We start from the raw sequence: 25,482 nt of genomic DNA, 5'->3' as shown, positions 1-25,482 counted from the left end.
CTGTGTGTCCTGCCCCCTCCATCTTTGACATTGCTCCAGGGTTGGTTTTATGGAGAATGCACTGTCATTGTACAAGTTAAAGGGATAGTAAGTTTCGTTAATCATATTTAATAGTTTAGTTTGCAGGAGGGTGACTGCTTCAAATTTAAAAGACAGAGGAGATTGGTATGGACTATAATGTGCCCTTTCTTGTCCCTGAAAAGGAATACTCATATTTATGGAAAAATAACTATTTTTTTTTTCTTTACAGAGTATGATTTCATCCATTGTAAATAGCACATATTATGCCAACGTGTCAGCAACCAAGTGCCAGGAGTTTGGGAGATGGTATAAGAAGTACAAGAAGATTAAAGGTAAACTGACTTTTATTTTTGAAGCCTATTTTCAGTTTCTTAGGTCAAGGAGTTGTTGATTCTTGGGAATTTATGCTAATTTAGATACAATTTTTAATAAAATTTTATATACTTTTTTATAAAGGTAGGATTCTTTTTTTTAATTGAAGTATAGTTGGTTTACAATATTGTGTTAGTTTCAGGTATATAGCAAAGTGATTCAGTTATACATGTATATATATGTGTGTATATATATATATATGTATATTTTATTCAGATTCTTTTCCATTTTAGGTTATTATAAGATATTGAATATAGTTCCCTGTGCTGTACAGGAAAGCCTTGTTATTTATCTATTTTATATATAGTGGTATTTATCTGTTAATTCCATACTCCTAATTTATCTGCCCCTTCTCCTTTGGCAACCACAGGTTTGTTTTCTATGTCTGTGATTCTGTTTCTGTTTTGTAAATAAGTTCACTTGCATTATTTTTTCAAGATTCCACATATAAGTGATATCATATAATATTTGTCTTTCTCTGTCTGACTTCAGTCAGTATGATGATCTCTAGGTCCATCCATGTTGCTGCAAATGGCAATATTTCATTGTTTTTCTGTGGCTGAGTAATATTCTGTTGTATGTATATACCACATCTTTATCTATTCATCCGTTGATGGACACTTAAGTTGCTTCCATGTCTTGACTGTTGTAAATAGTGCTGCTATGAACATTGGGGTGCAAGATAAGATTCTTAATATTTTCATCAGGAGATCCAGATTGGCTCCCTTAAAATTAAGATGGTGTTAGAACTAAAGTAAAATTCTTAGCATAATATATGAAGTGTGTAGTTTTCACAAGAGATGCTTGTGAAGGCTGAGATCTTTAAAAACATTTTGAAGTTGTATACTTCAGAGAGGCATGTCTATTTAAAAAGCTCAATCAATAAATCATTTTCATTAATTTATTAATGAAAAAAGCAGTCATTCTAGGTTAAATCAGCACTTATAGTTTAAGTACCAATTATCAAATTGAAATGACTGTGTGGTATCAGGAAATCTTTGGTCAGAAATGGAGTTTTGATGTTGTGTTTATTTGGAGACAATTCCAGAACAGTGGTTTAAGCAAAGGGACTCTGCAGTCAGGAGGACTTGTATTCAAATCTTTGTCTTCTGTTTACTAGCTGTGTGAGCCTGAACAAATTATTTAACTTCACCAAGACTCAATCTCCTTATCTGAAAATTGGAAGTAATAAAAGTAAGTCACTGGCTAGCTGTGAGGACTAAATATGTTAATACTGGCGCAAAGTAATCTCTTAATAAACAATAGCTATAATATTGTAACAATAATTAATGGTAGTAATTCTACTAGCAGCAATATATTATATATAGAATTATATCTGGTCCTGAATACACCATTCTCATATAATAAATGGCATGCTATTTAGGCCATCCAGCCCTTTAAATATATGTGATATTTTGCCTTTGCAAATTTTTCGATGCTGGAAAAATTCTGTTGTTCTCACCCCACTTCAAATGCTATTCAATTCAAATGCTACCAACCCCTGAGGGGATTGGGGGATAGCTTGGTAACAGAACAGGTTGATGTTTGAGGGTTCTTCTAGTTCATATTTTGCATGATTATGACATCATTCATCATGCTTTATTATAGGTATTCAGAGACTTGCTGATGGTTCACTGCCCCTGTTGAGAGGGTTAAATGACAATTTATGGTAGGCAGGTAAAAGTAAAGGATTAATTTATTTGTTTTTACTACCTGTAGTTTTCCTCTAGGGAGACAGTATGGAACTAATGCCTCTTGGCTGTTGAGTATTTGGGAGTTTGCTTACAAGGTTACCTTTTGAGAAAATGAGCTTTATTTGTATTGGTGGCACATTTCTGATTACAAAGGAATGAGAGCATTTTATGCTAAATATACAATTTATAAGGAAAGTCAAGTTGTTGAACTACCCAGGAGAAATTAAGTTCACTAAAAATTGAATTAAGATCCATTCCTTTTCAATATATTCTAAAATTCTTAGGACCCTCTAGTTTCTGGCTTGGGTACTTGCTTTACAACGTTATTAATATTAACTCCTGTACAGGATAAGATGAATAACTCCTTCTCATTGTAAGACATGATTGTGTGGTTCGGAAGTGTTCCTTTTCTGTAAGTGTTGTCTCCAAGTTTTCCCTTTAAAATCAGATTGTTAAAGTGCTTGAACAATATCCTCTTTGCCTAAAAATCAAAAGAATCACGCAGCTTCAAGGTCATTTGTTAGATCCAATTTACTTGCTATTATAAGAGAAAGGAAGAGAGCGTTCTCTTTTAATAGTCTGGAGTATAATTCCAGATTCAAAAAGACTGGAAACTCTTCACTCTAGTGTTTTCAGAATCGCCACTACAGAATCTGTGTGTGTGTGTGCGTGTGTGTGTGTGTGTGTGTGTGTGTGTGGTCTGTGTGTGTATATATCTGTTCACACACACATTAACACTTATGTCTTCTACTTTTCTCCTTTCTTTCTTAGCAAGTCAATTCTTCAAGCTCTATTTTTTTCTTCAAGATAGTAAATGCACAGTTAAATCTTTAAGTGCCATAAAAGCAGACTGAGACCTTGATTTCAATCAGGAGGTCAAGGATCCACACCTGAAGAGGCGGCCAGCTGCTGTGTACACATGCTATTCAAAGAGATGGAGCTAGTCATTGCTGTTAAAAAGTGTGTGTGTGCATGTGTGTGTGTCACTAGGAGGAGAAAAGGGAAGGTTAAGGTATGTGTGAAGTAAACACAAGCTGCCATAAAACAGTTCAAGTGGTGTTGATTCATCAACCAAGGGAGTGGGAGGAAAAACAAAGAATTCATGACAGGTATAATGGTGTAGAGAAAATAAACACCCCAGAGAAGTGCATTTTATTAACTTTCCACCTTCAGAGAAAAGGAAGTGTTGGACCTATTCAGGAACATTTCAGTCCTTATAAGCTTTATGCTGTGAATAGATGTCACTGTGGGAGTTCCTATCTAGTAGAATCCATTTCTCATGAGAAAGCAATGATTTTGTTTGTAAGATTTCTATTTGTGTCTATCCATTTTCAAAAAAAGTAGTGAATTTCAAATCTGGAAATAAAGTAGCAAAACCAGAATTCTACCTTAGGGCTCTTCCCGAGAGCGCAGAAGTCAGAGTTCTCTGTCTTTCCTTGTCTCCCCTCCCCCACCTTGTTTCCATTCCATAGTTACCAGTTTACATGAATCATTGCTGATGTTCAGTATAGAAGAAAATCTCAAGCTAGCTTACTGATGTCTCAAACTAAATGCAGGCTACATTGTTAAATATGTTTCCTATTATCTGCTAATGTCTGTTTTAATAAAACAGTGGGAACTAAATGGTTGCTTCTTAATCAAAACCATGATTTCCCAAACATAAGCTATGTGATTCTGTTACAAATTGCCACATATAGATCTCCTAGGTCAAATTTTTTTTCTTTTCTCATAGAAATAAACAGTAAAATAATTATATACTCTGAAAGATCAAAGTAAACATGACTAAAACCTGGCAAAAATAAAAGTCTACTGAAAGGTTTTAGGAAAAAAAGATCAGATTGCAAATTCTATAGTTAATGCTTAAATAAATATGAGAAAAATGAATAATCAATAATTTGATATCATTAAAAACAGATGTAAAGACTATATACAAATGGAATTGTCTAAATTTTGAAGTAAACATTTTAATGTGCATTTTTTGAATTTGTTGTTATTATAGCTAAACTATTTACACTTATTCTTTAAAAAGTCCTAAGTTGGTTTGGCTTAGCATGTTAACGTTATTTTCCCCAGTGATCACAGCAAAGCACATTCTGTTTACCTTTTTCCTTTAATTTCAAAGGCAATCATAGTTGACACAGACATATTTGAGTTAACATTAGTGTTAATTCAGGATAGATGGGGAGACAGTTTGTGTACTCTGGTTTTAAAGTTCAGAACCATGAACCTGCTTCCCAGGAGTTTTTGATACTGAAGAAAATGAAGTGGTTGAATGTGGTAGTTGGTTGGTTCAGATGGCATTCTTTTAATTGCTGTTCATCTCATACTGTAATTGCTTCTGGCCTAGATTTTACAATGTAGCGCTCATAAGCTCCCAGGATTCAGAAAAATACATACATTTTGTGGAAAAACAAAACAAAACAAAAAGACCGATATTAACGGTTGTTTAATGTGTAGGAATCTTAGTGTTGGACCCAAGGATAATCCCCCGGGACCTAGAAACATTCATGCTATTAATTATTTTCAAGAATTTTGAGGGTTATGTGGGATTTACCTATCAATTTTTCTTTCATAGGTTCTATGCATTTTATTAAAACAATATTTTTAACCTCACTCTTCTTTTGGATTAAGTCTATTTAGACATACACTTGCCCCATCAGTTTTATGAAACTAAGTGGCAATTATGTGCAGTACTATTATTAATTATACTATTATGGCAATCTAATTCTGCAAGGGATCTTATAAGAATAAGAAAGTACCTTAACAAAGAAGCACTCATATGTTTTAAATGTTTCCTAATTAAAAATTAATAATTTAAAAGAGAATAATTTTATATTTAAAGTGTTTTTCATCTGGCACCAAAAGCAAAATGAACTGCCGTCTTCAGTCAGGTCAGTTTCAAGTCTTTAATATGTCACAAGAATTAAGGGGTCATTGAAAGTTCACACAATTCTAGTGGATATCTCCAAATTATTTGTGTCATAAAATAATACCACTAGAATGAATGGACCTAACCAAACCCTATACTGTGGCCAGAAAGCAAAATGATCCCCATCACTTTCCTTTTCTCAGTCATTGCTCAAGAAGCCCCTGATTGCTAGTTGTCTTAATTTTGTTTGTTTATTTGAGCTTATTTTGCAAAATATTAAAAAGCTGGGAGAAATGAGGATTTTTAAAAACCAGTGTTACTTCCTCAAGCCTGGTTTATCCTAGTAATCAGTATTTTATCTGACCCTGTCTGATCTAGTCTTGCAAGATCAAACGTCCAGGCCAGCAAGCAGACAGTAAACAAAGCCTGTGAAGGGTTTCAGTAAACACAAAGATTAGATGTTGAATGAAAATTAAACTCCTTGAACTAGTTCTCTGTACTAAAGTGGTTAAGTGGGTTGTGATTAAAAGAAATAAGTAATTATGATCATTATAGCTGAAATGATATAATGTTACCACATTTAAAGCACCTCTTGTACCCAAAAATGATTGTGTCATTTACAAAGTGGTGCCTCGAAGTTGGATAGAGAAATCAGTGTCCCCTGACCTGGTTCCATAAGGCAGCCCTTGCTTAGCCATGGTGGTCAGGACAATGCCTTTAATCAGCTGCTGGTACTTCTGCCTCTGCTGTTGTTTAGCTCTGATGAGGTAAAAGTAACTTAACTTCTTTTGTTTTTTAACATCTTTATTGGACTATAATTGCTTTACAATGGTGTGTCAGTTTCTGCTTTATAACAAAGTGAATCAGCTATACATATGTATATCCCCATATCGCCTCCCTCTTGCGTCTCCCTCCTACCAGTAACTTAACTTTTGTCTACCTAATTCTTCTGGGTCATGAAAGAAATTTGCTTTCCGTTTTGGATCTAAATTAAGGTGCTTGGCAAGGAAGTTTGTCTGCCCTCTGCCTATATTGCACCTTGTGTAAAGTAATGACAATATCAAATCCTTGAATTTTATATATGTATTAGATTAATTGAAACAGAAACATCACTTCCGCAAACAATCACTTTCCTTCTTACTGGTTTTCCAGAAATTGAAAGAGCCTTGTGCCTTTACACTGGTAAACACTGATGTGCCTTCATTGATCACCTTACCCTTCCTAACCTTCCAATTAGGAGCTCATTGGTAGTGTCACCAAGTGGAAGAATGGTACGTGGGGAATGCCTTGGACCCTAAGCTCAGATGTGGACTCATTTCTTGCTTGAATCTTAAGAAGCTTATTGTAGCTGTACTGGTAGCTGCTTCTTTAGCCTGAATGTGTTTATTCATAAATGTTTAAAGAAGTAAAAACAATCATTTGTCCACAGTGTGGTTCGTAGATGGAAAGAAACAAACTTGCTATCTTCTCATATTTATAAGCCATTTAAAAAAGAATGGAAAGGGAAAAAGGATCTGCTTTTCTAACCCCTTCCTTTCTGCATCCATCCATCCATCCATCATCTATACTTACTATCTGAAAGAATTATAAGACACAATTCCTGGTTTCAAAAAGCCTACATTCTCTATGAAATAATTAACAATATAACATATTTTACTATCATTCAAAAAGAAATTTGAGCATCTACTATATATACCTGGCAGGATTTTAAGTGGGGATCATTACCTAGTCCTTCCTTGCAAGAAAGTTACAGTCACAATTAGATAATTAATTTTAATAAAATGTTTAGTGAGTATCTCTACTATAGCCCATATTCAGTGCTAGAAGCAGTGAGAGACATTCAGAAACACTTAAGATATGGTTCCTACCTCTAGCTGTGTCACCCTCAACCTAGCAGGGGGTGGCCGTATAAGTATATCTGGCAAATATATAACAGCGGTATAAACTAGTATAGTGGTAACACAGAGAAGGGTCCATAAATTATACCTGCTGGGTGTCAGGGGATAATTCGAGAAGAAGTAGCACGTGAGTTATACCTTAAGTACAGATAGAGTTTTGCAGAGAGGACAAGGAGAAGGAAGAACATTTCAGGCAAATGCAAGTTCCTGAGTATAGATGCCGGGATGCAGAAGAGCATGATATATTTTGGAAATTATGGGTGGTTGTCCAGTGCGTCTAGAATGGCAGTGCATTTATCATGATGCTGTAATATAACATGCCCAGAATGGCTAAGATTTTTGATTGGTGAAAAGGAAAAGATAACAGCATGGCAGGGTGTGGGACTGATGGTGACACCAAACATTGGTGAAAGAGCAGAAATGTTTGGGACCTGGCTGTGGGGAGTGTTCGTGTTATAGTGATGAAAAATAAAGTTGGGAAGGTAGTAAACACATCTTAGGGAACTCTGAAAGCCCAGTTGAGATAGACTGAGAATCATTGAAGGTTTTTCAGCAATGAAGCAATAATGAAAATGGTGGTTTAAAAAAAAAAACCGAACACATCCTCTAGAAGCCATCTAAAACCATGTATGGATATGAATATGTTTATGGCAGGAGGGGAGGCAAATGGGAGGGAGAAGGGTGGTGTGCACACCCTGGAGGATGCAGACAAAATAGAATCTATTGCAGCAAGATGGTGAGGGAGGTAGAGCTTTGGCTCTGGTGGCAGGAATGAGAAAGAGAGAAGTGACCAATGCAATATGTGTGTGGGAAGAGAAAGGGAAATCAAAGTAGAGTCCAAGGTTTTGAGCTTAAGTGACTCTTGATGGTTTTGACAGAAATGGGATGATATAAACTGCGAGGAGGTTGCTGATGCTTCAGTGAGAGTTGGTGAACTAGGTAGAAATATCCCCTGGGCTGTTCAAGGTGTGGAGCCACCTGACCAAAAGACAGGCCTAGAGAATAGATTCTGGAGCTAATTTTTTAGATGTAATAGTTAAAATGATACCAAAAGAGGATTCTCTGAAGGGGAGAGTGAGGACAGGAGGGGTTGGAAGCTTTGAGAGGTAAAAGGGCCATGGGTTAAGAAGACATGATTAGGAAGAAAGTGAGACTTCATGGAAGCCAAGGGAAGATGGGTTACCAGTGGAGAAATGTTATCAAGGGTGACAGGAGGAGGAGAAGGAGAAGAGGTGATTGGAGGCTCTTAACTTTGGCAAAAAAGGGGCCATAATGACATTGAAGGGAGCTATTTCCCTGTCGTGTGAGAACAAAGAGAAACTATATGCATCTGAGATGGAAGGTGGCAAGGAAATGAGGATAGCAGATACTGCGTGAATGAGGAAAGGATATAAGAGCAGCTAACTGCAGCATTAGGGTTAAGTGTACCCATACTTCCACCCCACCCCAATACTCAGGAGAAAGACGATGGAGCCACAGGAGGCCAAGGGCTCTGAAGGGGAAGAGGGGTGGTAAGCAACAGTTCACAAACTAGGAAGGGATGGGGCACAGAGGATGCTTTGCCTTTGAAAGAAAGAGAAATAGCTTTGCTTCAGAACCTGGAGGAAAGGAAGGAAGATGGATAAGGAGACAAGTTTTTGGAGATGGAGTGAGTGGTAGAGAATGAGGCAGCTCATGCCATGTGGTAGGGGTGGGGGCGGGCTGTTATGATTATCTAGCAGTGAAGGAGAGAATGGTTGGTATGGGGGCTTGGTGGCGAGCCCTGAAACAGGTTCTGGACCAACTATGTTTGGGAAACAATGAGAGAGAAGCAGGGAGTTGAACTGAGATGACCTAGTTAAGGGTTGTGGTCCAGGGCTCTTTAGTTCTTAGCATTTTCTTATAGTGAGCTTTAGATTTCTCATAGTTTCAGATTTCCTTTTGTCTTGCTGAGAAACAAAATTAAAAACTCAAAAACAAAGATCTGGTGGTGCTTGATGAAGAATCTACAGAGTTGTGAAATGAGAGCTTTTGTGTGTAGACCAGGAAATATCCAGCTTATTTAAAATCTGGTATGATTGTGGTGACATCCTCTTATTTTGAGGAAACCCATAGGTTAAAATCAGAGAATTCTCTTGGTCTCTTGATCGACTAAATAAAAATTATTACTTGTGTTTCCTCAGATGATTTACAGAGTTAAAAGCTGAAAAGCACTTATGTTTGCAAGGTGCTTGAAGCTCTTAAATATAAGTGCTATGTAAGATGCTAGGACTACCATGACAATTGTCTACGGTAGATAGTTGTTTAATGTGCTCTTTGTCTGACTGGTGATACGATTCTTACCCTATGTAAGAATTTGAGATTATCTGACCTTGGACTTCTGAACTCTCAAGGGGATGGACATAAATCTAGAATCATCTGGGGTACAAGCCAGGCTATGAGTTCTAACATTTGACCTTTCAAGCTGTCACCTTCCAAGTTCCATGTTCTGTAGTAATTTTGATTCTTGAATAATCTCCCTGCTAGACCAAAAATCCCTTGAAAGAACATCTGGGGGACTCATCCATTTTGTGCCATCCTCCAAGCCCTGTGAACATAGGACTTTGTATATTGTAGATGCTTAGTAAATATTAATAGAATTGAATTTAATATAGATGAATTTATTTGAACATATGCACTAGAACAGTTTTATTTTTGGACATATTATATTGTTACTAAATCTTATTTGCTATCGGACGTCTCAATTGAGAGAAGAAAGAAAACCTTTGTCTTATTCCTGATCTTAGTGGAAATGCTTTCAGTTTTTCACCATTGAGAACGATGTTGGCTGTGGGTTTGTCATATATGGCCTTTATTATGTTGAGGTAAGTTCCCTCTATGCCTACTTTCTGGTGGAGCCCTCATCTCCCAAAGGTTAGAAGAGACTTATGTTAGGAGTGATAAGGACTTGCAGTAGGAAGTCAGTGGGTAAAAAGGAATATTCTGTGGAGACTTGTGTCAGGTTTGGAGGTTGGGGCAGAAGTGAAAGATGTCATAAATACATCAAGTCTGATGAAAGTTGTAACATGTTATAATCACATATACATGTTCATAATAAACTCAGAAGGTCTGGAAAAAATATATATTAAAAAAAGAGAAAACCTTTGCTTGTTTAATTCATATTACAAATGTCCTTAGCAAATTAGTTATCGGTTAAAATCATTTTTTTTTCTGTTAATTAGTTATTGAGCTAAAGATTTAGCAATTGTTAATCAATTCCACTGAAAGAGACAGTAACACCTTTGTTAAGTAAAAATTCGGGACCATTTATGTAGCCTAAGAAAAACATCCCTTTGAGGTGTTTCCAGCTAGTTTATTGAGTATTTTACTTAAAATAATGGCCCCAAACATTTAAGTCCTGTGAAATCAGAGAGAATGGCCAATGGAAAATAATGAATTATGGGTTGATTATTTCTTTGATTCACTTTTCCTTATTAGGTTGAATTAAAGAATTAATCCACATAGAATGCTCCTGAATGATAATGTTAAGTTTCTGAAATGTCATTTTTTTCCTGTCATGTGTGAATTCACCTCTGAAATTATAGTTTTAAATTAAAGCAAAGAGTAAAAATCAAGATATTATTAGATAAGTAGCTTTAACCTGTACAGAAAGCTGTAGGAATATTTGAAATGATCAGTGTTATCAAAGTATTATGAAGCATTGTTTTTTGTGGGGTTTTTTTTGCGGTACGCGGGACTCTCACTGCTGTGGCCTTTTCCGTTGCGGAGCACAGGCTCCGGACGCGCAGGCTCGGCGGCCATGGCTCACGGGGCCCAGCTGCTCCACGGCACGTGGGATCTTCCCGGACCGGGGCACAAACCCGTGTCCCCTGCATCGGCAGGCGGACTCTCAACCACTGCGCCACCAGGGAAGCCCATGAAGCATTGTTTGAAACCAAAAGGGACGATAGCATTCAGACACAGTAAAGGTGGACAATGCTTACTTTTTCCATGGAACATAATCGGTCCTATGAACTTTTATTGTCAAAAAACAAAGGTGTTCAGCTACAAGTTGCTCTATGGTAGATAATATATGTTTTTGTGGATCTTAATATGATGGGAAAAGGAAGTTGATAATAAGGGGAAAATATACCTAAGAAAACCAGTCATATGGTATTATCACAATGCCGGCTGGTACACTTCGCTTTTGGGGCTGGAAGCATTTTCCTTCCAAGTCTTGTTTTATTAGGAGTTAAAAAGTTGGCTCTGAATATCTTGCTCTAGGCAGAGACTTTGCAAGCAAGTTCTCAACCCGGAGACAGATTCTCTTTAACAAATTTAGAGGAAAAAAAAACCTTTCGGTTTCATAGTCCTAAAAGACTTATTTTTTTTCTTTGCCCTTCAGCCCTTTCAGACTCCTAATATTTTCTTTAATTATATATAGTGAACTCTTCTGGTTATAGTTTTGTTTTTAATTTCCAATAGCGTGGGATTTGTATCTGGTATATATGGAATATTGGCTTTAGCTCTTGAGATCATGTCTGTCTATGTTTGTGTTAACAGAAAAGCAGTTTTTATATAACAAATTGACTTTGTACCTACAGTTATTGACTAGGAGAGAATAAGTCAGGAGTATTTTCAGTGATTGGGCATGTTCAGTGTTGGCAGACAGGATGCTGTTCTGGTTTGTCAGGAAAATTAGTGTTATGTTTACATTCTAAAAAGAGTTTTAACTCAGTGAAAGACTTTGGGTGGATAGTAGGGCTTTTTAACGTTAATGTGTAGCCTAGTTCGGAGAGAGGAGTCTAAATAAATATCAGGTTGAATCATATGTAAATGCCATTTTCGTAGGTCAAAATTATATGTCACCAAGTTCATATAGTAGTTCAATCATATATGAATTTATTGTGATTGCCTGAGATTCTCAGGTTATTACCATGTTACATGAGTGTGCCTACCCCATTTTATTTTTTGTTGGTTACTTGTTTCAAACAAACACTTCATATTTACAGAGTTTATAAAGAGTACTTGCAAAAGCTCTCAGTTGCGTGATTCATGTCTTTCATCAGTCAGGTGGGACTCCGTGCTGATGACACTCATTTGGGGACAAAGCCTTTTGGCTGCAAGAAAAATAAAAGAATGGAAGGATTCATGAAAATAAACATAGTGAGTGTGAAATTGTATTACAGATGACTAGCATGAGCTGCTAAATAAACAACAAAATAGGGATTAAAAGGAGCTATGTTTTATCATCAAATAGAAATGCATTTTATATCATAGGCAGTTGTTACAGGCCCATCTATACTCAGTTAAATTGTCTGAAGCAAATCTATAGATGGAGTTCTTTCATGCTAGTATTATTCAGTACTGTATCTGTAGGGGCTGTCATCATTCTGGTACATAGTAGTTGATTAATAAATGTCTATCATATGAATTAAAACAATAAACAAGCAAACGCGAATAATCCTATTTTAGTGATTAGCTCATTCAGTTGGGAACAATCCGTAATTTCCTCACTGTTTAGAACTGACTGGTTTCTGCAGTCTGTCACATCAGGAAGGTTTACAGGGCATAGAGTGGAGGCTTCAGGATGAGCCCTCACCATTCAGATAACTCACCCACTCATCATGTCACCTATGCATTTTCATGCCGCATGTGCACATGCACACACACATACAAACAGAAAGCAGGGCTTGTCTGTCGGAAAGTTGATGAGTCCTGACTTGAACCCTAAAATTAATAACAACCACATGTTCCAAGTTGGGCAGGTTAGCGTAAGCAAAGACTTTAAAGGTCCTAAAGACATTGGTTTGATTTCTGCTACTTGCTTTAATAGGTTAGTGACATTGTTTTTTTCTGAGCTTCAACCTCTTCTTCAATAATGTGGGCATAATAATATCTATGTCATACAATTGTTATGTGAGAATTAAATGACAGTGATGTGTAAAGGGTTTAGCTCAGTGCCTTAGCTACTATGTAAGTGGTAGAAGGCTAGATGTTACCTGCAGTCACTTATAATAAAAACATTTTTCTCTAAAGGGAATACAACAAAAGTACTTGTGAAACATTTAGGCCCCGAGAACTTCACTTTGAGTTATGCAGAAAAAGAGAAAAAAAACCCACTAGTTTTCACTGGTCTTGTGATTTATTATGCTTATGAGGCTAGAGCCAGTAGTCCTAATCATTTTAATTTTTCCTAACTATTTGTCTACATTTGGACTGCTATTTGTCCCTGAACAAGTTACCTGACTTCTCTGGTATTAGACAGGATCATTATCCTTAAAATTGGGGCCCAATGTTGGGGTGTAGTGTCACGGGAGCAGGGAACTTGGGGTGGAGGTTTGGAAGTCCAAGGCAATGATATGCTCAAGAATATCTTTTCCCTGTGCTCAAGGTTTGGGTGCCCATTCAGAATTGTCGATTTGATTGGCAGCTTCCCCACCAAGAGTGCCAAATGGCCAGCCTGTGTCTTACCTTGTAGAATCACTTCCAGAGTACTTTTTGAGGCTGAAGGAGTCACAGAGAAATGCACTATCCTTTTTTATTTGGCTTATATTCTTCTATCCAGGGTTTCCAGGATTTGTTCTGGGGAATACTGCAGTGTTAGCTTATTAAGGAATCCATTAGCACTCATTCTTGCTAATCTGTTTACATTTGTATAAGCATCTTAATGGTTTAAGGAAAAATCCATAGGCCAGAAATTCCAGAAATTTCTCAGTGCAAAGCCTTTTACCCAATTCATTTCTTTCCACTCATTATAACTATGGACAAAACCCCAGGGCTTATTTCTCAAAGGCAATTGTGTTAAGGTTTGCATTGAAGCACTAGGTTCATAGTTCTGGAAAAAATTATCAGTCTTTTAAGCAGTATTGATAGATAACCTTGCAAGAGCAGTACTACAACTGCTGCTATTGCCACTGTAATCCACTATTATTCCTGTTGCATTGGGGAGTTTCACAAAGAGAGATATCTTGGGAAAGTCTTGAATTTTTGCCGAAAAGTCAAAAAACAGAAGCAATTATTCTGAGAAAGGGAATTGTTTTGAAAATCCTAGCAGCAGTACTCTTTAAGATGCTATCAAGATGCTGGAAGGTTGCTTTAAAACCAGTTTACAGGTAATCTTTCTCATTTTACAGGTAATCCCAAGATCACCCAGCTAGTTAGAACTCAGGTTTAAAAATCCCAGTTTGCTCTTCTTTCCACCTATCCTATGCTGTCTTGCTTTGATTGACAGACATCTCTACATATCAGATGCTTTACCTTTTGCTCATAAATCCTCTTCAGAAAGTATACTTCGGGGCATAAAGTCATTGGAGTATATTTGGAGTATTGAAATTTTACTGGGTTTACTTTATATAGCATGTATAGCAAATATAGATGTAATAAAAATAATGAAATCTAACAGAGAAACACTGAACTGAAGAAGAAAAACTAGTGTGTGTGTGTGTGTGTGTGTGTGTGTGTGTGTGTGTGTGTGTATTTCTTTTAGTTAGGACCTTTTTGATACCTACTCATTACCTGGAAAATAAAAGCAATCCATTAAACATTTGCTTTTTTAAAATACTGTTGTAATAAACTATAATGGAAAAGAATCCAAAAAAATATAGATATATACATATATATGTATAACTGAATCACTTTGCTATACACATGAAACCAACACAATATTGTAAATCAACTATGCTTCAATTAAAAAAACTGTAGGACACTCTCCTTCTTTCTTTTGGTTAATGTAAATGTAACACGTATACATTTGAAGCATGTTTTATTCCTTAAGTTTTCTTTCCATTTTTTATTTATAATAAATTTTGAAACTTAAAGCCATATTTATGTAGCATTCCTGTAAATTTAATTTCAAGAGTTGTGAGATTGTCATTTTATTTCCCGTCTATTCTGCTGTCTCCTAATTTGAAGGTCAGGATGTGAACTATTAAGCCTCATTTGGAGAAGCTGAATCCAACATATTCCTGCATATGCCATGAAGCATGTGATTCTAAATTGACAACGAATTCTTCTAAACTGTAGGGATTTGTTTTAAAAAGTAACATGATGTAACATGGCATAGTTACTTAAACCAAAGGAAAGGTTGCAATTCTTTAGATGACCTTTGGGAAACAGCAGACATTGGTCAGAATGTCCTAATCAGGAAATTTTGAAATGTCAAGCCTAATCTGTTAATCATAATTATATAGATATTTTGTGAAATTTACAGTAGCCCTTTAATAAAGATCTTTCACATAGACACTGATCATCTAAAATTTACTCTTACAATTCTAAGATAATAATATTTTCCCTATGGCAAAACTGAGATCCAGAGAATCTCCAATTTGCTCAAAGAGACCCCACAGCTAGTAAGAGTTAGAATGTAGATTTGAATGCAGTTTTCTAGTATCAGGTCCAGTCAATGCTTCTTCAGTATAACAAAAACTAAACTAATCATCAACGAAAACTAAAAATACATCATAGAGAAGAAAATTTAAAATGTTTAGATACATTTATAGGATAGTGAACGTTCAGTCAGATTGAATCCTTAATGTCATTAGGTTTTAGAGAAAAAAATGGAATATGACAGTTATAAATGTCTGGTATAATCTCAAAAGACAACAACAACATAAAAGCAAAGACAGTATAGGACAGCGATTCTCAAACTTTAGCATACATAAAAATCGCCTGGCAGCTGTATTTTGTATAATCTCAAAAGACAATAAGTAAAAGCAAAAATGATATAGACATTGATTCTCAAACTTTAGTGTACATAAGAATCATTGGAAATTTGGTATACATAAGAACTCTAAGAGATCCTGAATTTGTATTTCTAAGAGTCTTCCAGGTAATATGGATGTTGATGGTTCAAGGGACTATATTTTGAATATCTCTGACCTAGCGCAAAACTGAAATGTACAATTTATGTCCATCCATCTATGCCAGTACACACACAGACACAGACACAGACACACACAGGCAAGGTGAATGTAATAGTAATGGTAAACTGCATAGTGCCAGATACTGTTCTAAGTGTTGATATATATTCTCATTTAATCACACAGTAATCCTTCATGGTAGGCATAAGTTTTAACCCACATTAAATATACAAGGAAACTAAGGCACAGGGAAGTTAAGTAACCTACCTGAGGTCACACATCTACCAAATGGTAGAGCTGAGATTTAAACCCTGGCAGTCTGGCTTAGAAATCTCTGCTTTTAACTATTATAACATACATCTTTCCCAACAGCTGAAAACATATTTACCCAAAATTGCCATAAAGAAATTATAATAAAAAATTAAGAGCCAGAGAGGAATATAAGACAAGATTTATATATAGACATATATTTTCTTGAGTATTTAGAATGTTCTTGCAACCACCTAAGATACATATGTATATATCAGGGATTTGTGATTATTAAAATAAGTACTTGACTTCAAAATGTACTTAAAATTGCATGAAATAAAATGAGATTTTTAAACCAAATATCTTTTCCTTGTAATGTGGATAAATCCCTGGGGAGGAGTGTTACTTTCTTGTCTATGAGCAACCTGCCATAGCCAGCGGTCTTGGACATTGAATAGCTAATGTTCATAGGGTGCTCTTGGTTAGAACATCAACTCTCTGAGCTTGGGAAGGCTTCAGGAGCCCATGGGATTCTGATACAGGGCTACAAAGGCCTCTCCTACTTCGGAGTTATATAGAACTCCAGAAGCTCAGAGGGTGGTTACATAATTGTTTCCTAGTCTGTGCAATTTTCACTCAATCCCAGAAAGCTCAAAGGAATTGGCAAGGTCCTACTGGAACTGTGAGTTTCTCAGAAACCTGAGCAGACTCCAGATCCTAGTTATGCACCGGCAAGGCCCCGGGACTGGGACCCTCCTCCAGAGGTTAAAATAGCTGCAGAGAGCTGCTCAGCTACCCAGTGTAGAAATATTTCAGCCCCACTTGCCTCAACAGCCTCAAGCCACACTCTGTTTGGGGACTTGTACTTGAAGCTGGGGTAATCATTCCTTCCCAGGCACTTCCCACCTCACAGATTGCCCTTTAGGACTTTGCCAACCGTAGAATCAAATTCACTGTGAATTAAATTGCAGCTCTGATGTAAAGTCCTGGAAGCAGTTGTGTTTTTAATGTCTCTTTAATAAGTAAGCATTTTGGCTTTATTGAGAATATTTTCTGTTGTGAATGTGAACATTGTGCTCGTCATGAGAGGCAGTGCTGCCTTTTATCCTTCAGGTTTTTAAGGATTTCTGATCCATGGCTGAGTATTGCAGAGATAAGATGGGCCCTCAGAGCCAGGGAGTTACCTTTGGTCTTGGTTTAGTTTAAAGTAGACTTAACATGATGTTTTCTATCAGAATGAAAAAGCAAAACACAAAATCAGGCACTGCTGTTAGGTCTACATTTTAGTCATTGTGGTTACTTTCAACAAATTTAACAAGAAAGAAAGAAAAAGGGAGGAAGAGAGGGAAGGAGGGAGGGAGGGAAGGAAGGAAGGAAGGAAGGAAGGGAGGAAGGAAGGCCAGAAAGAAAAGGGAAAAGAAATACTGAAGGCCCAGGCTCAGCTTTCAGACTGAGTCTGGTGCATTGTTGATGCTCCTCTGACTTTTTTGTAAGCATTTGTATTTCATCTGCTGTGACATAAGAGGTTAAAATATTATTCTGATATTATCTGTATAAGAGTGGCAGCAGAAAAAAAAGAAAAAAGTTTTTCAGATTTGGCAAAATCTGTGCAAACTGTTCCTGAAACCATGAACCTTGGTCAGAAGAGATGCAGCCTGTTGGTGACCATTTGATGTTTAGGCATTCTTAAAGTTGGGATGATTGGTTTGTTTGTTTGTTTTTTCTTTATTCTTGGAAGTAAAGAACTTGACTTTTATTGATAGAGCTGTCAGGGACTGGAGAACATTGACAAAGATTCTTTGCTTGACCAAACTTTAGACAGGCTCCTGAACCTTCTCCTAGGCCCATCTGTGCACTTCCTTGTAAAATCCAGTTTTACAAGAACCCTGCTAAGTCAGTTTAACCAGAAACCCCCAGCCTTGTATCTGATCACCCTGGATATCTCATTCTCATCAGGTTCCTCATCCTCCACCATCCCCCAGGTGATGTCTGATCACCCTAGCCTGTCTTTAGCAAAGAATCCTGTTAGGTTGGTTTAGCCAGAATCCCACTTACTCCTGATGTTTCCTTTTAGTAATTTTCCATCCCCTGACCTCCACCCTGCTCCTTGGCTATAAATTCCCACTTGCCCATGCTGTATTTGGAGTTGCGCCCAATCTCTCTCCCCACTGTAAAATCCCATTGCTGTGGTCCCTGTACCTATTGCGATGGTCCTGGATAAGGTCTGCCTTAACATCTTTAACAAGTGTTGTTGAATATTTTTTTCTTTAACAACATAGCGGGTGTCTTTAGTCTCGTAGACAAAATTTTGACACTGGTAGCCCATGGATGGGCAGGATCTAGTTTTCAGAAATGTTTTGTTTGGCTTTTATTGTGTTTTGAAAATAGAATTATTTGCCAATACCTAAATTTAGGAGCTATCATGTAAAAATCCAGATTTTTCATTTTTTTGAAAAAAAATCTGAAGAAGATGTGGCACATATATGCAATGGAATATTACTCAGCCATAAAAAGAAAGGAAATTGAGCTATTTGTAATGAGGTGGATAGACCTAGAGTCTGTCATACAGAGTGAAGTAAGTCAGAAAGAGAAAGACAAATACCGTATGCTAACACATATATATAGAATTTAAGAAAAAAAAATGTCATGAAGAGCCAAGGGGTAAGACAGGAATAAAAACACAGACCTACTAGAGAATGGACTTGAGGATATGGGGAGCGGGAAGGGTAAGCTGTGACAAAGTGAGAGCGTGGCATGGACATATATACACTACCAAACGTAAGGTAGATAGCTAGTGGGAAGCAGCCGCATAGCACAGGAATATCAGCTCAGTGCTTTGTGACAGCCTGGAGGGGTGGGATAGGGAGGGTGGGAGGGAGGGAGACGCAAGAGGGAAGAGATATGGGAACATATGTATATGTATAGCTGATTCACTTTGTTATAAAGCAGAAACTAACACACCATTGTAAAGCAATTATACTCCAATAAAGATGTAAAAAAAAAAAAGAAATGACAATATGAGAAAGACAACTGGCTGAATCAAGTTAGTGGCTGCTTTGTTTGGAGTGGGCAGGGTTTCTCTCTCTCCTCCTAGTATCTCTGCTGCCGGCTTCTCTGGCTGTTGTGCTCTACCTGCATGTGTAGACATTTGCATTTGCAATGCCTTCATTATGGCTTACTAATCAGTTAATACTTCATGGTGTTACCACATGTCTCTAAGGATGCTTCCATAGTTACTGTTCTTAACTATATGAGACACTAATGCTCCGGGAACTCATAAGGAAAAGGAGAATTATTATGTATAATCTTAAAGGACTGTGGACTGACGTTATTCTGATTCTTACGGCACCAATTTCATAGAGGTTTCATGGAGCTCTGACATTTGTTTTTTTATTAATGATGGGATTTAGATGTATCTTAAGAAAGTAACTCAAATGTAATTAAGTCATTGAAAGATGAAAATACTGACATTTTGGAAAATTGGCTTTTGATCAAAGAATGTATGCATTAAGAGGGTGTTTCTATGCTTTTTAAGTAGAAAAAGAAATGGATAAACCGTCTGCTTCTTAAGTACCCGAAAACATAATTTTTGCTACTTGAATTTGCCTTTATTTTGGCTGAATTAAAAAGCAAACAAACAAACAAAAGCAAATCAAATGTCTACCTGAGGGCAAATATTTCTGCCTATAAAGTATGACTTTACTCTGGAAGCAGTCCGTGGTCTCTTTACTTCTTTCAATAAGGAACTTACAATAGTAACTTCTGTTCTATGAAAACTGTGTTCGATTACCTTGTTTGAAGGCTCTTAACCATTTGCTTGGTTTGGTTTTCCAGATTGTATACCTTAAAGTTTAATTAATACAATGAATGAAAAACGTTTGCCTTTAGAGAATAAGATTAAAATAATTTGTTCACCTTGAACCTTATGAAGGAAAGTTGAATACAAACTATATGAATTACATTGAAAGGATTAGGTTGGAAATTGAACTCCTAAAGAAGTTTGAGGTAAACTTTTGACTTATTTAGGGGTTCATAGGAAAGTTAAGCAATCACTCAGTTTTTTTAAAAAGCAGGAAGAAATACTGTATATGTCTGAATATAAGGTGCTCCCAAAATGTGGATGTTTATCTATATTACCAATGAGAAGTTTTAAATATATAAAACCTTTAGAAATATAGATAAAATGATCAGATATCTATTTACATATGGTTAATGTATTAATTTACTTCCACATATGTACTTGAAAATCACATATTACATAAAATATTAATTTAGAAATATCACTTTCCTTGGCTTTATAGTTCATTGGTTGATTTTATTCAAATTTTTTGCATGTGGTTTGGTTCTAGTGACTTTGTCATCACTTTGAGTCATCTCAACTAGTTTTCCAGCACACATAATTTCCTAAATTTTTTGAGACTCAGCACTTTTTTGATCAAATATGATTCTGTCGCTGTAAACCATATACCAATTTACAAGCGCTATTTGCATATAAGGGGGGCAGTTATTTTAAAAATGTGTCTTGTAGGTGAATACTTTTCTGCTCTCCAGCATGTAACCACTCCAAGTAGTGTTCTTTAACATTATATTAATACGCTTTTGCATTATCATATCAAACACTTTCAGCTGTAGGAAAAAATTACTAAATCTATGAGGAATTTTTACTTTAAAACACAGATTTTGTTAGATTACATCCATAAGCATTTAAAGCTAGTAAGGATAGAGGTTGTTTCAGCCTAATGTGTTTTCCCCAAACAAACCTTTGCTTTACATAATAATGTAATACAAAGTTTTAGGTAAGGATTTGACTCTGATGTGACTCTTTCCTGAGGCATATTCTTGAGGGAAGAAAAGAATCTACCTCATGTATGAACATATATGATACTTTCTTTTTTTCTCCCTTTCAAGGTTATTCCTTAAATCTTTACTAAAGTTCAACAAAACATAAAAGATAGATAACCTGGAGAAAGGGAGAATTTTATTTAATGGCAAATCAAGGCGATGTTATTAATTTTGTGAGACTTTTTTCTTATCCTAGTGCAGATCACAATCATTAAAATATCCATTTCTTAAAGAAATATTCCTATAAAAAAGATAGCAGGTGAGGAGATGAAAGGATATACTATGTGACAGACATTTTGTATAAATATTTCCATAGCTGTAAAATAGTATTTATGTGAGATTTTTATTGGGAGGTAGCAGTTACTTTGACAGGAGACGTTGTCCTTGTCATTTCCTGATAACCATGAACTACACCATTAACCACAAACTACAGAAGATGAAAACAGCTGGTGCTTTTGTCACAGAGGGAGATGATACAGCTTGGAAATATGAGAGGATTTAGAATTTGTAATGGTTAGTGGTTTCTGTCTTGGCTATTTAATAAAATGCCTAGTTTTAGGAATTAAAGAAAATTGAAGTGGCAAATATTTTTACTTTCATACCATAACCTATGGAAAAATCTATTATTGTAACATTTTCCAGGAAAGGATAACTCACTTTTACTCTGGGGCTTCCAGCTTTGTATGAAAAACGTCTACGTCATTAATATACCAGAAATATAATTTAATACTACGTGTATCAGAAACAAATTATGCCAATGTCGATAATGATGAATTATCATTTTTATCTTTTAACAGTGGAAAGAGTGGAACGAGAAAACCTTTCAGACTATTGTGTTCTGGGCCAGCGTCCAATGCATTTACCAAATATGAACCAGCTGGCATCCCTGGGGAAAACCAGCGAACAGTCTCCACATAGCCAAATCCACCACAGTACTCCAATCCGAAACCAAGTGCCCGCGTTACAGCCCATCATGAGCCCTGGTCTTCTTTCTCCCCAGCTCAGTCCACAACTTGTCAGGCAACAAATCGCCATGGCCCATCTGATAAACCAACAGATTGCCGTTAGCCGGCTCCTGGCTCACCAGCATCCTCAAGCCATCAACCAGCAGTTTCTGAACCATCCACCCATTCCCAGAGCAGTTAAGCCGGAGCCAACCAACTCTTCTGTGGAAGTATCTCCAGATATCTACCAGCAAGTCAGAGATGAGCTGAAGAGGGCCAGTGTGTCCCAAGCTGTCTTTGCAAGAGTGGCATTCAATCGCACACAGGTACCGTTAGCAATGAACGTCATAATTGGTGATTCAGAATAATACTAAGGACAGATTGTGGCAAGTATTAGTTCTTTCTTATCTCTTTAAAATTTTTTTTATGGATCTCAGAGCATGTAGAATTAGATTAATTAATAATCCTTAGTTCATGAAATACTATCACCATTGATCCATACTTGGCCATATTAATTAATCAATTTCAGTAATGTAACGAATGTCTGTGAACCCACCACCCAACTCAGGACCTGAAATGTTACCAATGACCTGGGTCTCTTTGTGTGTTCCTCCTCTCCTCCCTTTTTTTCATTTGCTTTTCCCCAGACGTAACCCGATCTTGAATTTTGTGCTTATCATTCCTTGTTTTTTAAAAAAACTAGTTCTAGAACTGTTCATGCCCAAACAATCTATTATTTACCTTGTCTTTGAACTTTATAGAAAGAATATCACTATATGTCATCATTTCTATAATTTTTTAATAAACCCTTCAAAATGTACAAGTTAGATTTAAGATATTGATGAAGTAAAAATGGATAGATTACTCATATTTTTAATGTTTTGAGGGAATTATATGCCAAAATAATATTAAATGATAAGACAGTAAACAGTTTATTTATTTATATCTTATTTTATAGAGGGCTGCTTATAATTAAGTTCGTTCCCACCAGTGCTAAACGTGAGTGTGCATCAGAATCACACTGTTTTAAGGCAGTTAAAACACAGATTGCTGGGCCTCTTCCCAGAGTTTCTGATTCACCAGGTCTAGGGTGGGACCCAGAAGTTTGCATGTCTAACAAGGTCCCAGGTGATGCTGATACTGCTGGTCTGGGTCCCACTTTGAGAACTAGTAATCTAGCTCTTATACTGTTGTCCCTCTGGTATCTGCACGGGATTGGTTCCAGGAACCCCCCACGAATACCAAACTCCACAGGTGCTCAAGTCCCTTATATAAAATGGTGCAGTACAGCTGGTCCTTCGTATCTGTGGGTTTCACATCCGCAGATACAGAGGACCAACTGTATGAGTAACAGAAAAGGAAAAGTGCCTAATCTTAAGGAGCTAACCAACCTGGTAGTGAAAAAAAAAAAATGTACCCAGATAATTCGAGTAATATGTGAAGTGAGGTGAATAATGCAGGATAATGTGCGCAGCGATTACAGGGGCTGTTCATGAGGAGTCATTAACTGTCAGTAGAGCGAGTGTGGTAAGTCTTCAGGAGGATGGTCGGTTTAAGTTAGCCACCCTACTAAATGCAAGGCAGGAAGCCAGGCTCTGTGCAGACGCAAAGGTGAAAAAGACCACGGGTGAGCACACATGTGAACAACTGATTTGAGTATGAGGTTGCTGGGCAGTTAGACCTTGAAGGGTAAATAAAATTTAACAGGAAAACACGGAGAAGAAGGGTATTTTAGGCTAAAAAAAAAAATGCACAAGAAAAGTGTTGATTCAGCAAAAGGCAGGATTAGTTGGTAGTTGATAGCAAAGCTAGATAATAAAACTAAAGGTGGAGGGAACAGATCTGAAAAGGTCTTGGGGCCATGCTAAGAACTTTGAACTCTATTTAATAAGCACTGGAAACACTGAAGGTTTTATGTAGGAATATGCTATAATCCAGTGATCAGAATTGGATCTTAGGAAGACTTTCTTCCCCTTAATGATCGCAAGAGGGTTAGGAATATCATTTAGGAAGCCGCCTTAAGCGTCCAGCTGAAATGTGTAGAAGTTTTGAACAAGACTGACGGCGATGGAGTAGACGGTACAGTCAAAAAGCATTGTGAGAGTAAAGTTGACAGTGCAACTGCCTGGAGTGAAGGTAACACCAAGGTTTGAGCCTGGTGACTAAGAATATAGTGAAATTATGTAGAGAATCAAGGAGGGCATTGAAAGAGATGGTTGGAGTAAGGTTAAAGTGATTATTTTGGATTGGGCTATTTTGACTTTGAAGTGCTAGCAGACTTCTTAAGTGAAGATGTGCAGCAGTCATTGAAAATAACAGTTTAGTGCTAAGAAGAGTTGTCAGGGTTAGAGAAAGTTTATTCACAGAAGTTTATTCACAGAGCCTGGGATTTAAAGAGACAGGGGAAGGAGGGGAGAGGCCACCGGCACTACTAACACTAGAAAAAGAGACAGAGAAATGCCCAGAGAGGTGGGGGCAGGTGGAGGTGGAAGAAAAGGGAGATGCTGATAAAAGTATAGAGGACCTGGGTAAAGAGTTTCCAGAAGGAGACTTGTCTGTGTCTGGAAAACTAAGTCTGGGAAGGGGAAGCTTGAAACGGTGCCATGAGATTTGGCGATTGGTTGGGAGAGATCTTTGGCAAACTTTAGAATATAATTTCATTTGAGTGGTGAAGGCAGGAGAGAGAATTTAGGAGTTCAGGATGGATTAACTCTTGAGGATACAGAAGCAGTGGCTGCAAATTACTCTTTCCAAAATTTGGTGTTGAAAGGGAGACCAGAAATGGGTTGACAGTTTGGATGTGAGAGGGAGTCAATTTGAGATAGAAGAATTTGTGAGGTAGTTTGGGGCCTCAGCTGAAGTCAAACAGCATGAACTAGTGATGGAACCAACCACTGTGGTTTGGTAACAGTCTTCAGCCATGCTGGAACTGCAGGAGTCGGAGCAGGGGAGAAACGCAGTGGGATTGTTTGAGGTTTGGTGCTGACAGCTTAGGTATGGCAGGAGACCAAGAGGGGTGAAATCTCTAGCTCCCTTGACTCCTAGCTAACTTATACATTCTGTTATTCACAGAGTCAATACATCATTTGAAAATGAGTTCGGAGGTTCACAGAGGGCTGCACATGTTCCAAACATCACTCTACCACTATTCTCTTGTGACTCAAAGTACTAGGGCTGCATTTGTGTGTCCACAGTTATCTGAACTGGGGTTATGAAGAACTCTGATCCTTTGGGGCAAGTCTGTTGCATACTATTATAAAACACAAAGTAGAAGGATGCGTCTTTTAGTCTGTATCTTGCAGTTCTGTGAGTGTGTGTGTATGTGTGTGTTCTTTCATCTATCATTCATGTGCATAAATAGGCATTTCAAGGCTAGCCAACATTTTATTGCTGGTTATTTATACCGCTCCTTTGGATAAGGATAAAATTGAGAGCATGGTCGTATTGCTTTGGATTTTAGAATCAAATACAGTATACATTTCATCCAAATAGCATGAAGCATGAGAGAAGAAGGCTCACGATGAGGCTAGACAAAAGGCGGGCTGTGTTGGTGTGAGGAAATGCTGTGCCAAGGCCCTAGACTCCTGGAGCTCTGTCTTCTCCTGCCCAACTCTTCTTGCCTATTTTTGGGGATTAATGATTTTTCTTCGGCATTGCCATCTTTCAAGTGCCAAGTTATAAAAGGTCTAATTGAAGCATGGAACGCATTTTATTATTTTCCTCCTGCCATTAAATTTGTAAGATGGCTACACCCAGAAAGAAACATTCACATTC

At 37.1% G+C, this 25,482-nt stretch overlaps 1 protein-coding gene across 1 annotated transcript in view; it reads left to right on the top strand.

Moving 5' to 3' along the window:
• SATB2 (SATB homeobox 2) overlaps positions 1 to 25,482 on the top strand; it is a 190,454-nt gene that overhangs the window by 87,903 nt on the left and 77,069 nt on the right. The window contains exons 6-7 of the mRNA XM_079925381.1: positions 251 to 353; positions 21,562 to 22,034. Coding sequence (XP_079781507.1) covers positions 251 to 353; positions 21,562 to 22,034 — 576 coding nt within the window. The remainder of the gene's footprint in view (positions 1 to 250; positions 354 to 21,561; positions 22,035 to 25,482) is intronic.

This window comes from Stenella coeruleoalba (assembly GCF_951394435.1).
Source record: "Stenella coeruleoalba genome assembly, chromosome: 6".
Taxonomy (NCBI): domain Eukaryota; kingdom Metazoa; phylum Chordata; class Mammalia; order Artiodactyla; family Delphinidae; genus Stenella; species Stenella coeruleoalba.
The sequence above is the reverse complement of the archived record's forward strand: the minus strand, read 5'-3'. Positions and strand labels throughout refer to the sequence as shown.